This window comes from Sabethes cyaneus, chromosome 2 (genome assembly GCF_943734655.1).
Source record: "Sabethes cyaneus chromosome 2, idSabCyanKW18_F2, whole genome shotgun sequence".
Taxonomy (NCBI): Eukaryota; Metazoa; Arthropoda; class Insecta; order Diptera; family Culicidae; genus Sabethes; species Sabethes cyaneus.
Window position 1 is genome coordinate 146,105,056 of NC_071354.1, and position 18,727 is coordinate 146,123,782.

The 18,727-nt window shown below is 43.0% G+C and overlaps 1 protein-coding gene across 1 annotated transcript in view; it reads left to right on the forward strand.

Moving 5' to 3' along the window:
- LOC128736154 (tyrosine-protein kinase Drl) overlaps nt 1–18,727 on the forward strand; it is a 180,677-nt gene that overhangs the window by 53,839 nt on the left and 108,111 nt on the right. Inside the window, exon 2 of the mRNA XM_053830634.1 lies at nt 12,268–12,395. Coding sequence (XP_053686609.1) covers nt 12,268–12,395 — 128 coding nt within the window. The remainder of the gene's footprint in view (nt 1–12,267; nt 12,396–18,727) is intronic.

Sequence of the window (18,727 nt, forward strand, 5' to 3'; positions counted from 1 at the left end):
TTGAAATAAATATTATCTTGATTTGATGATTATCTTTGAAAATGATGCTGTAAGCAAGATAAGAAAGCTTGGAGTATAATCGACTGTACGCTGAGAAGGTTAAAGAGCAGTCTGGCGTCTGGCGTAATAAACCGAAGAAAATTTTGCAATAGGGTTTTTTTTCTAATTCCCGTCGTAATAAGTAAAGCCATTCTAATTTTCATTATTTGTTGGATGGATTTAATGAATACTCCAAAAGTTCTTGTGCTGGTTTGACTAAAACACACTTACCTTCCGATCCGTGAACTTTGAAATCACTGAAAAGCGTTAATAGTAGCATATTATTGAAATTACGCAACTGACTTTATTTCTAAAATTCGTCGTACCGTTTTAAAATCCGTCCATCAAAATTTTTCATCGTCCGAACTAAAAATCACAACAATGTTTACGAAGCTAACGCGCATGTATTTGTGTAGGACGGCATGACAAATGTTATTCTACAAAATTCCTTCATGTCAGGCAAGTTTTCCTGGCTATAGAATAACGACAATGCCTTGCGTGAGTTATTTTCATTTATGAATGACGGAAATTAAAACGATTAGTCGACATTGTCTTCTTCGTCGCACGAAAAAACGTAAGAAATTTGGCTGGCAGGACTTCTTTAATGGTAAAAAGCATTTAAATAGATCTCAGCTCACTTTGATTGATCGCGTATAATAGACAACTAACTAAAATATTGGGGAATACCTAGTTTTGCATTGTGTCATAAAAATGCTGATATTTTTGATAATTTGTGTGATAGGACGGGAATAGGCAATTACGACGATGTAGCAATATACCCTACATGTTATGCGGGGCCGGCTACGGATCCAGTCCGTTGTGGATTAATGGTTCACCAACATCTGCGAACCGGTTATAGTTGGCTCTCATCATAGGTTGTTTCGATCCGCGAATCCCTAAGCTTGGGTAAAGAGGAAACATTGTATAAGCTCAATAAGCATTGCTTCCATGACCACTCACTGGTGCGTGTTTGTACATGGTACATTTAATACGGGCTGAAGCTTACCAGACCATAGTAAGCACGACTTCCGGCATGAGTACGTCTGCGTATTTCTCTGCTGCAGTTGTTATGCGACGTCATCAATGACACGAGGTAGAACAATTCGTCCACCATTTCGAACTTGTCCCCGTCAACTTCCACAGTATTGCCCATGCGAGCTCGATCGCTCTCGGTTCCTCATGCTTGGTTGGATACTTGGTTTTAGACAAATTCACCACTAATTCAAGCTTCAATGCTTCTCGTTTCAGTTTGGTATACTGCTCAGCAACCACCTAGAATGTCCTTCCGAAAATGTCCACATCGTCAGTGAAACAGAAAAATTTTCATAACACATTCTAGAGCAATGTTGCACAGGAGCCAGGAAACACCATCACCTTGTCGAAGTCCCCTGCATGTTTAAAACGGGTTTGATGACGCGCCCGATATCCTCACGCAGCACTGTACACCATCCATCATGGCCTTAATAAATCTTGTCAACATCCCGGAAAACCTTTTTCGTCCATAACTTTCCATAGCTCTTTACGGTCGTTTGTATCGTAGGCGGTTTCGAAATCTATGAATAGGTGATGCGTAGAGACTTGGTTTTCACGACACTTTGAAGAATCTGTTGCAACACAAAGATTTGTTCCATTGTCGATGACCCGTTCACAAAACCAACTTGATAAATTCCCACGAATCAACTTGCTTGCGGCGAAAGATGATGTGAGGAGGCACTTTATATGCGGCATTGAGAATGGTGATCACTCGATAGTTCTCACATTTTCAACTTGTCACCCTTCTTGTGTATTGGACATTTACCCCCTGCTTCCACTCCTCCGGTAACTGTTCTGTTTCCCAGATCCTGACTATCAGCCGGTGTAGATAGGAAGCCAATTTATGCGGGCCCATCTTGATAAGCTCCGCTGCGATGCCATCTTTGCCTTCTTGGCCAGCTGCCTTGTTGTTCTTGCGGTGCTTAATGGCTTCGATCACTTTATCTATTATGGTAGTCGGCCCATCACCATCTTCCGCCGTACTGATGTAGTCATTCTCTCTACTGTCTTGGTACTCCGTACCAAGCAGCACACTTCGGGCACTTTTAGTTGAAGAAACTTATTTGCAACCGAAATTGGTTTTGAATCAGTTGCCACAACTGCTTTATAACAGCTGTACTAGTAGAGGTTCCATTCAGGTGTTCATTGAAGTACCGCTTCTACCTTAAGATCACCTCACGTGCATTCGATAAGATCCCCCGTCTTTATCCCGACATTTTTCGGCTCGCGAGATAAAGCCTTTACGAGATACGATCAGTTTCCTGTAGAATTCCGCTAACGCGTTTTCTGAGAACAATACAGCTGTTTCATGTCCTTGTACTCCAGGCGGCGCTTCTTATCCCGAAAAAATTAGGTTTGCTCATCTTAACGGATCCACTGCTGGCAGTATCGACGTGCGCGCTGCATTCTTCTCGTTCTACATCCTCTGGGGTTCCCCGTCGAACCAGTCGTTACGTGTCGATTCCTTTCAGCGAGCCCAATGGCACCTTCCGCTGCGTTGTTGATGACTGCTTTACAACTATCCCAGCAGTCCTCGAGAGGGATTTTGTTTAGCTCTTCCTCACTCGACAATGCTGACTCAAGGCATTGCGCATACTCAGTTTAGCGACTTCAGGTAACTTCAGTCATTCCAGAATGCACCGTGCCAGACAACGGTACTGCCCATGGAAGCATAGTTGACGTTAAAACCAATTTCACCAAAATCTACTTTTTTGTTGTAACACATGCTTTATTATATGATACACAAAATACACATAAAAATAAATATGTTTTGTTTGAAAAGATTGCGGCAATAATGGAAAACCCATCTAACGTACCAGTGCCTGTTCTATGCAAAAATCACGTCTCTCCCTTCAGTTTGCAATCCATACAAAGAAACGTCCACAATTGAACAAATTTTCCGTTATACATTACCCGTGTATCACCTCAGAATTCGTGAAGTCATAACTATCAACAGGTTCATCTCTTGAATTGAAATTCTTATTATTAACCCTTCTAAGGTCTACGTAATTTTTACCATCCGAAAATTTGCTAAAATGGTCGTAACTTTTTTATCTTTCAATATTTTTTCACTAAATTTGGGAATCTTCCCAAAAATCTTTTCTACTTTCATAATATCTACAAATCATAGCCATATGTCACATGCAGAGGTGTGATAGAGGGTTGTAAGTACAGGTTCACTTACGGCTAGATTAGAGCATTGCAGGCTTACCATATCCCAGGGGGCTGCCTAACTGTTCGAATATAAACGGAGCAACTTTCCTCGGACGCTTGGCGGCTCCTGGTGGCTCGGACCGGGATCAACGACGGGAGGGTGTTTTTTTTTCAGCACTTCACAGGACACTGGTGAAAACAGCGTATTCTAGTGCGATTTTCTGGCACATTAATCTCCCACTTGCACGGACGGGTATTGTGGCACGGATTGGCGGAATTATATCCTATCGGGTTTGAACACGGTTACAGGACTTTCAGGGCACTTCTAGGATAACTATGTTGCGGGGATTTTTCCCGGGCCATGCACACACTTCTCGATCCACCGACGATGGGATCTTTAACCACTTTTTACCGCCACGTGAAAACCGCATGTAAAATTCCAAACCGACTCAAGGAGCGGACTTTACGGCACGTTCGATCGCCTTGCTTGCCCGAATACCAAAAGCCCCGATCCAGTTGCTGTCCGCTGGCAAATCCCTCTTCCGGGCTTCAGCCGAAATCCCAAGCGTTACTCGATCTCTCTGCTCCCGTTTGGTCGGTATGATGGAGCCATTGGTAACCGCGGCGTCTCGAGAGGGAATTTTATTTTAAAAATTAACAATGTTACAAAAATTCACATGTTACAGGGTAGTCGCTGGTAGTCGGTGACTACCCAGTTCTGGCAACCTCCGGTCTTTTTTATGGCGCTAAACTACCAAAATTTTGCATGGTTGGTACTGTCCACCATTATGGATATTTATTTGATTTATCAATGCTTCATGATTGGTCTTGCCTCCTGGCGAACGACATGAGTTTGAAGGTGCTACAGTAATAGAAGACTTCTTGATTGGCCCTGTTGAACGTTACGGATCTGAGGGAACTTACAGTTGTTTTTATCTCGAATCAATATAAGCGTAAAGGCCCTTGCAGTGAGTATTTCATAAGATTCACCAAGGCGCTACAGTAATAAAAGCTTCCTAATTCGTCCTGTCGAACGAATCTGAAGACGCTTATAGTGGAGATTTCTTTAGATTCACCAAGGCGCTACTGTAAAGGTATGGTTCCTGACTAGTCCTGTTGAACGAATCTGAGGGCGCTTACAAGGCGGATTTCATAAGACTCACCAAGGCGCTACAGTAACATAAGGCTACCTGATTGGATCCTGAGTAGGGCTGTCGGCATTGGACATTTTTGGTGAAAACTGGTATTTCGGTATTGGTGTAAAAAATGCCGGTAATACCGGTATTGGCAGATAATTCGAAATCAGCAGAAATGATGGAGTTTTTCGTAAATGTCGTTATTTTTCAAACTTTAGCTTCAGTATTATTAATTAGTAAAATAAATTTTAGGCAGATATAATACGCTTGGAGATTTATATCCCTTGCTAAAATGGATTTTGTTACCAACGCTTCCAACAATTGGAAAAACATCCGCTTCCGACGAAGTGTGATAAACGGCTTCAAGCGTATCAGAAATTTTCCTTTCATTTCATCAAATGAGCTGCCAGCGGGATTATTGTTCTTGGTTCTCTCAGCTACCAAAAAGGGTTGAGCATATGAACGACCTTGGTATGATTCTCGATACGAAACTGACTTTCGATCGTCGCCATACAACGATGATCCCAAAAGCGCCTCGCCAGTTGGGATTTATTGCAAAAATTGGACGATATTTTAAAGACCTGCACTGTCTAAAACCCTGTATTGCGCCTTAGTTCGTACCTTTCTCGAAAATGCATGCCTAATTTGGACTCCGCACTACTCTATTCGAACCCTCGAATTGAACGAGTGCAGATGAGGTTAAGATTGGCCTTCCGTAGTTTGTATTGGCGAATCCCGGCGAGATAGGCTTGCCGCAATTACTATCGTAGCTCTATTTTTGTGCAGTACAAAGGACTCTGCGCAATGAACCGATTGCATCATATACTAGAACGTTTAGTCGTGTTGAACAATACTTCGAATTTGGTGAGCCTTTGTATAAATTTAAGCGAATGATTACCAGCTCTAGCTTATTAGCGAAGTTTATTGAGACATGTCAGATAAATTGAAAAATAAAAAAGAAATTATAGCAAGGACACTCGCTTTAAACTATTTTCAAAAATCCCAGTAATGCAGCTTCCATCATAATAATTTCCCCGTTCTCTTCACGAATCCTCCATCCCCAAACCGGAACACTATTGCATAGCGTGATCCTCTTCATCACCGTTAACAGATACCTTCTCTTCTTTGTTGTCAATTCTGTTATTCCCAGATAGTGGCTTGGAGATACCATCTGCTTGTTTAACTAATGCACCACTCGAAATAGTTGAAAAATATTCAAAAGTTTTTGCTGGCAGATCCTTTAATGGCATGAATGCTCTAAAAGCTCAAAAAGATCCTCGTATTCTGATATTGTTTCCTAAAAAGCATAGCCTAGGTGCTACATTCCGTTATCGAAACTGACACTGCTTTCGTGAGCTTTTCTGTAAACTAGCACTGAGAACAGAAGAGTGCTTTGAGGGAATGCTCAATATTTCGCACAGCTACAAATAGTGGAACTGTTGTCACTTAAAAATATCGTTCGAATAATGGTTGTTGCATGCGAAGAATTGGACATCCTGCTAAGCAAGAAAGAGTGTTTCTGAGTTACGTTCGCAAAAGGTATAGCGCGGCTTACAATACCAAATTGTGTGTAGCAGCGCCCTTCTGGTATCTGGCGATTACCTGGTTCTTTTTTTAGATGACACCACTGGTCACATGGTTCCAGAGTTATTTCGGTGTTCCTTGGGGACCGCGACGTAGCTTTTTTAGATAATATTGCTAAATATTTGAAATTTGTTGGAAACCTGCTGATTTTTTTTAGCAAATCATCGACTGTGGTAATATCAGTTACTTTGCTGCAGTTACAAGCCATGTGCGCGCCATGACTGAGAGACTTTTCAGCATCAATAAAATATGTCATGTCGCATATCAAAAAACATCAGCACTTCTCAAGATAGCGATTGGTGACCATCTCGTGTCTGTCAAAGGCCATATGGAATGTTTTATAGGATTTTAAAAGACTGCATAGCTTCTGGCGCTCTCGAACCAAGCCTACTTTTCCCTCCGCGGGACGCTTCGATCAAGGAGCATACGCCGCTCAAAGCTGACGATGTATAGAGCACTAATCAGACCGGTAGTCCTATTCGTCAGCTGACGAATTTCTCGACGGTTTTCTTCGAGATAGGGAGCGGGCACGCAGTTGTCATTTGTAGGCACTTCGAGGTCAACTTCCATTGCGTCTTCTATTACTATATAGCCCTTGAGGTGCTCATCGAAATACTGCCTCCACCTGTCGCCCATCTCGTACTCGTTTGTGATTAGATCCCCTCCCTCATCCCTACACATGTCAGGTTTATGTGTGTAGACCTCACTAGTTTGGTTCACCTTCCCGTAAAACTTGCGCGTGCCATTAGCCCGGACTAGTTGTTCCAGCTCCTCACGATCCCTGTTCTCCTTCTGGCGCTTTTTCCTCCTCAGGATCATGGTCAACTCATTCCGCACTCGTCGATACTTGGCCAAATTCTCTCTCGTGGATATGCTTAGATAGTTTTTTCAAGCTCTTTTTTCCCTCTCTATAGCTTGTTGCCATTCCCCGTCAAACCAATAATTTTGTGCACTCGAGGTTTCCACTCCTAACACCGAGGTTGCGGCCTCGTTGATGGCCGAGCGTATCATACTCCATCCGTTTTCGAGAGTCGACGCATCTAGCTTCACAGAAGAAGACAGAGCTTCATTCAGTACGCGCGCGTAGTTTTCGGCAACTGGCGGGTTGTTTAACTGCCTAATGTTTAACCGAGAAGGGCGGCTTTTTCGCGAGGTATAAACCGACAATAGTTTTGAGCGCACATGCACTGCTAGGTACACTCAAGTCTTTTTTTACACGGTTTGTTTTTTTTCGATTACTCAGGAACGGTACAACTGAGGGACTATTTATAAACTACTTGACCAATGTCGGGCCCCTCCCAAATGTATTGAGATATAAATGAATGGTCCCTAAGTTGCCTGTTCTTAATAATCGAAAAAACAAACCGTGTAAAAAAAGTACTTAAGTGTAATGGTCCGAGTCGATATCCGAATTCCGTAGGGAGCGTACGTTGGTGATGTTTGAGAAAAACCGGCCCTTGATAAGAATATGTTCGACTTGATTCGAAATTCGTTGATCAGGTGATTTCCAGGTGGCTTTGTGGATATATTTGTGGGAAAACAAAGTGCTTTCGATCACCAAGTCTCGGAAAGCTGCAAAGTTGATGCATCGCTGGCCGTTAGAGTTCGTGTCGGTGTGCAGGCTATGGGGCCCGATCACAGGTCTATACATTGCTTCCCTGCCGACCTGGGCGTTCATATCCCCGATGACGATCTTGATGTCCTGTCGTGAGCAGCTGTCGTACGTTGTGTCCAGCTACGCATAGAACGCTCTCTTCTCATCGTTGGGTCTAAGGCTTATTCGCGACCAAATCTGTACACCTTAATTTTGAAATAAAACAAATTTGTTACAAGTTTAATCCATGAAACAATTTCATATCATTTCTGTGAGTATCGTTAAAAACTATCAAACAAATTAACATTACTTATTGGTCTGCATGAAAAATTGGTGAACTTTGGAGTTTACCCTTGACATGAGGGTCAGTGCAGACTTGTTGGCTTGTTGGTTTGTCCAAGATTTTCGAAATTTTTCTATAGTTATTGCTTGTTGTTTGTGCTGGGACAGCTCTCTCTTCACCAAAGCCCAATACCGCTCGATGGGGCGTAACTGTGGACAGTTAGGCGGATTCGCCTCCTTCGGTACAATATGGACTCTATTAGCATCATACAATTCCGGAACTTCTTTGGTGTAGTGACAGGATGTCAAATCAGGCCAAAACAGCGAGGGTACATCATGGTTGTGTAGGAATGGTAACAATCGTTTCTGCAGGTATGCTTCACGGTATATTTCCTTATTAACCGTTCCCGTAGTGATGTAACTTGTGCTTGCTCGACCACAGCTGCATATGGCCTACCGCACTAAATATTTTTTGGGGAACTTGGTTTTCTTCTTCGTCCTAAAGTGCTCTGCAGCGCCATTCCGTTTCATGGCAGTGTAAAAAGATATACCAGGAAGCTGTTTAAAGTCTTTTAGGACATACGTTTCATCGTCCATTATAACGCATGGAAACTTCGTTAAATATTCGCGATAAAGCTTACGAGCGCGTATTTTGGCCGTCGTATTTTGCTTATCATTACGGTTTGGCACTGTCCTCACCTTGAAAGACTTTATGCCTTGTCGTTGCTTAGCAGTGTGCACGAATGTTGGCGACATTTTTATTTTACGAGCAATGGTACATACAGAAAGATCTGGTCTCCTCCGTAATATTTGTTTCACCTTCGCATCCTTGTGGTGGTTCCTCAGATCCGTTTTTGTTCCACTTCCCTTCTTCCTAGCTGTTGTATCGAACGATTTTAAAACACTGTGAACAGTGCTTGGAGGAAATCCAAGCGTTTTGGCAAGTTTTCTTAACGAGAGATCCCGTTTTGCGCAGAGCGCTTGTAATATAAACAAGTGTTATATTTTCAGAAAGAACAGACATACGTCTACCACTCTGCAAAATATTTCACTCATTGTTAATGTATTTCCGAAGCTGTGTGTGTTTAGGGGTGTCCAAATTTTGTCGCGAAGAAGCCTTACCTTCATGTGGACAATGTACGTGTATGATGGTGAAACGACCTTTTATCCTCAACACTTACATCATCTCGTTGATCTCTTTCCAGTCCATTACGCGATCCTGCATTTTGCCTAACACTACGAACCCCGTTCCCAGCTAGTTGCGGTGGTGGCTCCATCGCTCTGGAAAAATTGGGCTTTACCGCCACGGATCCTTCACACCTTCTCGCCTTTGCGACTGATATCCTGCAGTGCCACGATGTCAACCTTTCGGGTTTCTAACTGACCGAGCAGCTTGTCGCCACCAACTCAATTTAGCGATCTGCAGTTCCTGGTACCAAGACTCCATACCATGTCCTTATTTCGTCGCCTTTGTCCATGCCGAATGTTCCGAGTAACAGAGAGCTACATAGTTAAGAATTTTCGCAGACTGTGAGAGATAGAAAACGATGTCGGTTATATTGTTATTTAAAGGCGCACTCATAAAAAATATACTTGTGCTACATTGTTATTCTGCCAAGGCCCCTAGGCCTCCCCTGGCTACGTGGCAGCTACCGATATCCTTCAATAGGACTAAAATTTTAATACTCTCTAAGACCCGGGCTGCTGTTGCATCTGCGGTGGCAGCGCGGACTGCATACGGGCCTTCTTCAAGGGGTCCTGAAGATGAGGGATTGAATCGGCTACGGCCTAAGGTGAGCAGCAGAAGAGACTCCAAACTGAAAACTTTGCAACATTGAACTCCGTATCGAATGTTCTCACCACTAGATCTGATCCGTGTTTCGGATGTTACGTATAACCTTTATCAGCCGTCGAGTTAGTTACGATGCTGATCTATCAAGCCAGTAGCCATATGTTCAAATTTCGGCTAGGCGGTGCTGCTAGAGTAGAGTCAGTAGGATCGTTGCACTATTCCGATAATTGTTTTGTACTCTATTAGTCGGCTGCGAAGTCTGTCGATAAAAAAAGCTAAGTCTTAGCGGGAAACTAGCAGTCATTAACTTTTCGTCGGAAAGCCCAATTTCGGAACCAGTTTTTGGGCCCAAAAGCGGGGTTCTGTTTATAAAAATGTAAATACTGCATTCTTCTTGCCAGTCTGAAGGCAGCGAGTATATTTTTATGAACAGAATTTTTGTTTCAAACAAAAAAACTGCTTTTGAAATTGGCAGAATCGATGACGACTAATTTCACCTTAAAGACGTTTAAAACCCAGGGCCTTGCTTCTCAATAACCTTCATCGGTGCTTGATGAGAAACGATTTTTCAATGTGTAGAAAAAATTTGATCGATTAATATATAAATAACTTTCTAATTGGTTGAGCATAAAGGGCCAAACAGAATGCTGCGTCAACGCGTCCGTCAGTGTCAATTTGGCCCATGGGAAAGCTGTCAGAATAACGCTGACCGACGCGTTGATGCAGCATTCTGTTTGGTCCTTTATTAGTGTTCAAAACCTTGTCACTTTCCATCGCGAGTGCCAGGATTCTACACCTTTACCTTCCCGTAGTCTTACATAAACAATGGAAAACTACGCATACAAAGAATAATAAACTCATTGCAGACAATACATAAAACATTTCAAAACTAAACTTTTAAAAGCGATTCGCTTCGGCCATTACCTCCATTGATGGTATTTGTTTGATACGCCTATCGCTTTGTTTACAGGAAAACATAATAAATGTCAAAAGAGCTTACGAGTTCCGCTTATAACTTGAGTTCTTCTGTTTTCCCTCGGAAGCAGTGGAAAAAACTTTACACTTCATTCAGAAGCAACCACTTGAAAAGTTCACGACCAGAACGTCCGTCCAATGAATAGACCAGGCCAACTTTAAAACTAATGAGAAAATATTTGCTGACAACGTGTCTACTTTTGAACTTTCCCCGCTGTCTCTCTGCCACACCGTGTATCTCTTTTGCCTATGATTAGTACACAGTGGGACAGAACGGTTTGGCAGTCGGACAAGATTCAATAATATTTTCGACTATAATAGACACCAAAGCTGTAGAAGGAATTCTTTTTGACATACATGTACGACCCTGTTAAAATAATTTTGATTGGTAATGAAAAGTGGAATTATTTCATCCTGCACTATTGCAAATAACCAATGAAATTATTTCTTCTCTTAATTTTGTTCTTATATTATCACGCACCTTTGTTATAAAAGCAAAATTCTTTTGTTTTGCTAACATTTGTGTATTGAATCTGATTATTCCTTAATTTACAAAAAAATTACAGCTATTTTAATTGTAAATACAAAACTTTCTATTTCTAGTAGGGTGCTGGATGGGTTCGTCTACGGTGGATCTTCGTCTTCGTCAGACATATAGACAGGAAACCAGCATTATAACCTATTTTGATGCGAATTACATTCAAACTAACCTGGTATTGATATTTATGGATTTTCTCTTCGCTATCGAGGAAAAGAATATGTTGGAAAATACTATTTTTCATTTAAAAAAATTGAAGTCCTCTTGGTTTTTATACCAGTTTTGAGTATGACGAAGAGAATTTGCTGATCGCTCGGAGTAACTACTTAAAATTTTGAGCTGTGATTCAAACTATTTCTACTTTTTTTATAGTAGTTGGGTAGCTCTTCCACACGGCTCAAAGAATACATGCGTAGATTTTTGTAAATAATTGCTGTCTGTCCATGATAAACGAAAAAAATCTTGCTTATGACGAATTGAATTTTCGTATGACGAACTCCCGCTGGAGCATGAAAAATTGTTCCACTGAGAAATGTAAGTTCCGAAATATTTTTTCGGGCTAAATGGGTATACATGTAAAGGTAAGGTGTGTCAGATTTATCTGGGGTAAAAAACCTAAGTACTTGCGGATTAATTATTATAAAAATTCGCAATAAAGTATGGATCGTGTTTACGTATGACGAACAGGGCCCGTAACCCTATCATAGCTATTCATATTCTAGCATGGAAATGAATGTTACTTCGTCCAAGCCTTGTTTGCTCAAAAATATACAAACTAATCACTTTTTTTGTTTGATTTTCATGTTACCTTATAGAAAACGATTACAGTTTAGAAAAAATACTAGGTTTTCCAAACATGTACAAACAATTGAAGATCTCTTGTACGTGACGCACTGTGCAGCAGTGTAGCTTCCAAAGTCCGTCGCTCCATGCTAAAGCGAGGGGTTGGGCGAAGCGCGCAAAGACGGAGGAAAAAGAAAAACATCCGGCAAATATTTTCCATTCTCCCCGTCACCTCGCTTTTCATGATAAATTTGTTTTTAATGTATTTCTCTCGTGAACGGCCAGCACAGCGAACTAACTGCTGCTCTTCGGCTCGCTAAAATATTCATTTTTATTTTTGCTCCCTTTCCACTTGCAGGCATCGAGGCCGATCTGTTCTACGTGCGGGACGGGGCCATTAACGACTATGCCATCAGCTTCGTGGTTCCGATGAAGACCGGCATCGACGATTTGCAGTTTTCCTGGCAGAGCCGAACCGCGTATCCGGTAAGCATTAGTGTTACCTTTACCGAACAGCATAGTGGTAGTTTTCCTGTTTATCAATCATCGTTTTAGTTACTCATATATGAAACATTACCAGAAGCGCTTGTTCAGGACACTGTAGAATACGGTCATTGATGTTAGGTTAGTTGTCAGTTGTCACTTTGATCATTAAACCTTTAGTTTTTATTGATGACATCAAACAACAAAGGTTTCTTTGTTTTTCCGTTTGTTTTTATAAATATAAATATTTTATAAAGTTGTTTTCCTTCCGATGTCGGGCCACTGAAGGTGAACTGGGCCTATAAAAATTGAACGGTCTGTTTTGCATCCTGTCTTTGTTTCGACGGACGTAGCTAATAATTGATTTACAAGAAAATCAATAACCCGAAAAATGGCTAAACTACAAAATGGAAGATCAAACAGACTTTACAGCCAATAATCACCTCCTGTCGGCATATCGGAGTGAAATGCTTCCAAATTAAATTACTTACAAGGCAGCAGAGCCGAACGAAAAGCAATCGCCCGTCCACCCACCCTAGCAAACTTTTCGGCCCGCTTAGGATACAAATTCGGCGAAAAGCAAAAGCGAACCAAACCCTCAATATGTAAATTGGTAATGCAAGTAACAGTGCTCCTTCCACTCATGGTTTTACATTTTTCATTGCCCATTTGTGAATTCATTTAGCCGACCCGCGCGCGTCAGTTGTCGTCTCGTTACTACCCGTTCACCGGGGTCCGATGGATAATGGGGTGGGAGAGTGGGTGTATCACGAGCTGCATCGAACAGCCAGCGAGAGCTGAAAGGAAATGAATTTAAAATCTCTGCTAAATTAATTAACAACTTAACCCCCATCAACGCAAGCCCAAGGCAAATTGCTCGGCAGATTATGTAGCCGGGTCCCAGTTCCCTTTTTCGGACGCCGAGCATGCCACCGACCGAGGCGATGCGATGGGAGTTGATAGTTTTCAAGAGGATTGGTTGACTGAGGCCAACTATAACCCGGAAGATGGTGTGCTCGCTCTTCACTGTTTGCTTGCTCGTCTACATATTTGATCTCGATTTAATTCTATTAGACTGGTCTTTAGGAGCTAATTTTTGGGACGGAAATGCGAGGGTATAGTTTGAAAGAGGTGTACTAATGGGATGGCTTTAAATATTCATAAGTTTTAAGCAAGTATTTAAAATGGAGAAGTTAATAGGATGTTTCTAGACATAGTACTTTTGAATTGAATGAAATTTTCTACTATACAGTTTAGTGTTTATCGTATCCGACAAATTTGGCTCTGAAAGTAACGTTAAACTGAGCATTGCAATAGATTGTCAATTCAAAACAAGAAAATTATCATTTACTATCATGCGACTGCTGGGAATTGTCTTCAACACCATTACCGTTTAGCAATAACATATTTCCACATGACCGAACTGGGAAAGTGCTTGCGTATGCTATTGTTTCGCTCGTTGATTCGTTCAAATATAGGACTTTTGGCAATAACTCATCCTCTTTGCAGCCATGGTAACCCACATGTGAGATCATTGCAGCTGCACTGGCAGCAGCATGACACGGCAGTGCACGTGAACGAGAACATGAAAAGCTCCACAAATAGGCCACGTCGACAAGTGCACATTTGCTCGGTAGCAGTTGGTTGGCAGTCAATGCGACATGCCCCTCGGTTTCTGTCGGTACGGTGCGGTACGTGTTCGAATATGTAGGTAAGGCAACACCGGCTACCACTCGACTATGATCATCAGGTTGAAATAACACAGCTTTATAGCATAGATATTCGCTCTCTGAACTGATGCTCTGGGTGTTGATTTAGCATTGTTTCATTTTCCGCTTGGGACCTATTCGAGAGCAGCCCCATCGCTTTACCAGACCTTAGCAGCAGCGCCAGCGCATCCCCGCTTCTGCTTTTTCAAGCACGTCTTTTACGGTAAATATTTGTTCTGTAAATTTAATTTCAAGTACCGTAGCTCGAACAGCAATCTGCGTGACCAATACGAGTTAAGTTCCATAGCTGAGGTGCAGAAGAAGATCTTAACAGTCGAACAGCACAGGTCTGTTTTAAAATTAACGTTGAAGCTGCAATGTAAAATGTTATTAATACCTAAAAGTCTTTTTACAACAAAGTTTAGAATTGTTATACAGATTTTAATCAAAGTAAAAATGTTCCTAGATATGTAATTTTCGTTCGCAGTAGTGTAATTTTGTACCCTACTTAGCTGGTCATTTCTAAAATTAATAGTAACACCGATAATAATCATCGATTTTCGATCCTGTGTGAAAACCATGATAAAGCTGGCTTTATAAAATCACCGTTTTAGGATCAATAGAGTTTTTCTGTATCCGATTTTATAATTCCAAACAGGAGCCCAAATATAATTAAACTACAAATTTCTATCTGCAACTAGTAGATATGAACTACATTAATCAAAATCAATAAAAATTGGATAATATATTTAAAATACACTTTAATGCAATCGGTTCGCAGAAAAGCAATAGTGAATCTTGAGAAATGGGCCTTCTGCTCCTCTCTATTATCAATAGCAAACATTGTTAATATTATTGTTCTTTCAGTCTGCCATTTCGCGCCATATCAGCCTTAATCAGTGAAGCACCCGAGCAAACAAATACTGCTAACACTTATCGAAAAATTATAGCAAGAAATCAGGACAGAACAATTGTTTCACTATTAGCTGCGTCCGTCGGGAGTATAACGTGCAACCGCATCACATGTTTATTGATTTCAAAGCAACATAAGATTCAATTGATTAAGCCTAGCCACGGCAGACACGAACACGGTTTCCCGTACAAACCAACGCGACTGATTAGAGCTAAATGGGATCGAGTGATGGGCTTCTTGTATATCTTTGAGATGCGGGGATGGTTGGGACAAAGAGTGTGTGTGTATGGGTGTGTGTTTACAAGGTTTCGGAAAACTAATGTTCTTATCCGGAGCCAACCCGGACGTTGTATGGGACTCTCGCCCACCAAAACCTCATCCTTGCCCTTTGCCTGGATCCCCCCGGTACCACAATGAAGTATTACATCAGGGGGAGGCTGTGCTCTTGCACTTATCCAATTATCACGCTTTCTAGCGTTACTCCTTCAGGCATATCGAGAGGATGCCGTACTCATGCACTTTGCAGTTATCAACGCAGGCTAACGTTGCTGGTCATTTGCGCAGCTAGCTCGCAGTATCCATCGAGACGTGTACCGATTAGAAGGTGCCGACAGTCATAACGTGCACCCCGTCACAACCACCCTCGTAGAATTTCTTGACCTGACGAGACGTGTACCGATTAGAAAGTGCCCTCCAACATGACGCGCACTCCGTCACAGCCACCCTCGCAGGGTTTCTTTGCTATGCCTATTTCAACAAGGACCGATCTGAGTATTGGGACTATTTGGGGATAAATCCCATCCCCACACATATGAATCCAGTCTAGCGTTTTACCGCGCCTCGGATCGCGTTGCTTTGGGGCGTCATATGCGGATCAGAGAGGTTTGTTCCCTAGGCCACATTTCATCCAAAATAACTTAACTGACGATGCTAGCTCGCTGTTCCGCTTTCCACTTACGCTGCAGATCAGATCAGACATGATGCATGCGATTGCGCTATTGACGGCATTCCAAATGCTCTCGTTGCGACACATTTCCTCCACCATATTTTCGACGTTAAGACCGGAAGGCAATTCATCCCTCCATGCTGCAAGTCTGGGACAGTCAAAAAGCACGTGCTCTGCTGTTTCTTCCACGTTCTCACATTCCGGGCATAAGGGCGACCTGGCGTGCCCGAACCGGTAAAGGTATTGCCTGAAGCAACTATGACCAGACAGGAACTGCGTTAGGTAAAAGTTCACCTCCACGTGCTTCCTATTCACCCAAACCGAGAGTGTCGATATGAGCCTGTGGGTCCATCTATCTTTCTGTGTCGTATTCCACTCCTGTTGCCACTTAGCCAATGATTCTGCTCTCATCAGCTTTCTGATTCCTCTGACCTCCTTTTGCCTATAGCACTCGTAGTCCTCCATCAGGGTGATGTCGATGGGAATCGTCCAACCAATAGGCACGCAGCTTCTGATGAGATAGTCCTGTACGCGCTCACAACTCGAATGGCCATTAGTCGGGTCGTACTTCTCAGCTTCGCTCTGTTGCGCTGGATTTGGAGTGCTGGTCCGCCATACCGCAGTATCGCCGATGATACACTGGCTAAGAGGCGCCTCTTGCTGCAGCTTGGTCCAAAGTTATTCGGCATGATCTTAGACAGTGCACTGATGGCTTTCGCTGCCTTTTCGCATGCGTAGTAAACGTGACCACCAGTAGTATCTCCGTTTTATGGTGCGCTATTTGCAGTTTCGCGTTCTGCATCCAACTCTCCGCCCTGCAGATTGACTCAGTCGCCAACGCCTCCACTTCCTCTAGCGATTCGCATGTAACCGTCATCACGATGTCGTCCGCGAAGTCGACGATTTCCACTCCCGTTGGTAGCTCTAGGGTTAGCACGCCATCGTACATACTGTTCCAGAGAGATGGACCGAGTATTGACCCTTGTGGAACGCCCGCCGTAATCACGGTCGTTTCCTTTCCGAGGTTCGTCCGGTATACTAGCACCCGATTCGTGACGTAGCTCTTCAGAACGCGACACAGATAGTCGGAGACTCTCATTCTATGGAGCGCTGATGCGATGGCTTCCCAGCTGTCGCTGTTGAATGCATTCTTAGCATCGATAGTGACCACTGCATTGCCCCTACGTTTCTGTTTGGACACCTTCTGTGCTGTCTCGACGACAGTCCGGATCGCATCTGGGGTGGACCTTCCCTTCCGGAACCCAAACTGCCCAATATGGGGGGTGTTCGCGGAAAGTTATCATTTTGTTCTTTGCGTCTGCCAGAACATCATGATAAATTTTCGTGAACATATCTTTGGTTTTTGAGCGTGGGAACTGCTTTTGAAATCTCCTGGAGTTCATGATGCGTGTTTGAACCTTAATTATCACACGGCTATGATTCAGCTTGCTGAATCTTTTATTGTGTTTTATGTGAATCCAACTACGGTACACGTAGTTATATCACCGTATCACGTAATTTGCAACTGTCTTGCAGTAGTACAATTTCGTCAGAAGATCTTCGGATCTTACATCTTAAATGAATCGAATTTCAGGAAACTGACATTACGAGACATTTTGATGTTTCTTACCGAAACCGGTATTGAGCTAATGGGCTCTCATTTATCATGTGTATACCCCCCAGGGGGTGTACTATTGATAATATAACTACCAAGGATTACAGCACCCCCTCGGGGGTACAGTAATCACTAGGTATCTATGTGTTTTTGTGTTTGTAAAATTCTCTATCCACCCCTTCCTATTCCTTCTGTTTTCCTTCCCGTCCTCATCAGGTAAATGATGACACGGGCAAGATGGGCAAGGTACAAATCTTCCACACGATTGTGAAGAACGTGCTGCTCGAGCCACAAATGTTGATACCTGATACCTTGTGTCAATCCGTACTCGCCCTCCGTGTATATGGATAGCCTGTTCAAGCTAATCCTTTCTAGCAGCTCTCCTAGTGTGTCCAGCAGGCAGATTGGTCGATATGATGCTTGATTCCCCGGCGGTTTTCCTGGTTTTGCAAACAGTACCAACTTCTGGATTTTCCACTTGTCTGGAAAGTGTCCCTCGTTTAGGCAGTTTTGCATCACCCTGCGGAACATGTCTGGAAATGCATGGATTACCTCATTAAGAGCTGCATTGGGGATACCATTCAGGCCCGGCGCCTTCTTCATCTTCAGGTCTTTCGCGATTGTAACAAGTTCGTCATTGGAGACTCGTCTCTCGTCAGCGTTCTCATCCTCTAGCGCCCGGTAAGGGGTAGGGGGCCAGGACGTTGGCTCATGTTCCGGGAAGAGTCCTTTAATTATTATTTTTAGCTTATCTGGCCATCCTTCGGCTGGCATTGCTGGGTCCCTGATCCTTGCCATCACTATTCGGAATGCATCGCCCCAGGGGTTGGAATCGATTGCTCTACAAAGCTTCTTAAAAGAGTTAGTTTTGCTCTGCTTAATCGCGTATTTCAGTGCGGCCTTGGCAACGCGGAGGTCACTTCTTCTATCCTCTCTAGTCTTGGTACCCCTAGCTCTCTGGAAGCACCTGCTAGCTCTATTGCAGTTAGCTCGTAATGCGTTGAGTGACTCGTTCCACCAGTAGACCGGACGCCGTCGGTTTCTAGGCTCCACCTTCCTCGGCATGGTTGTGTCGCATGCTCTGGTTAGCGCTCGTCAGCATCACAATTCTGGGCTTCGCTGTGTGGTCGTAGTGCCTCGACAAAGAGGTCC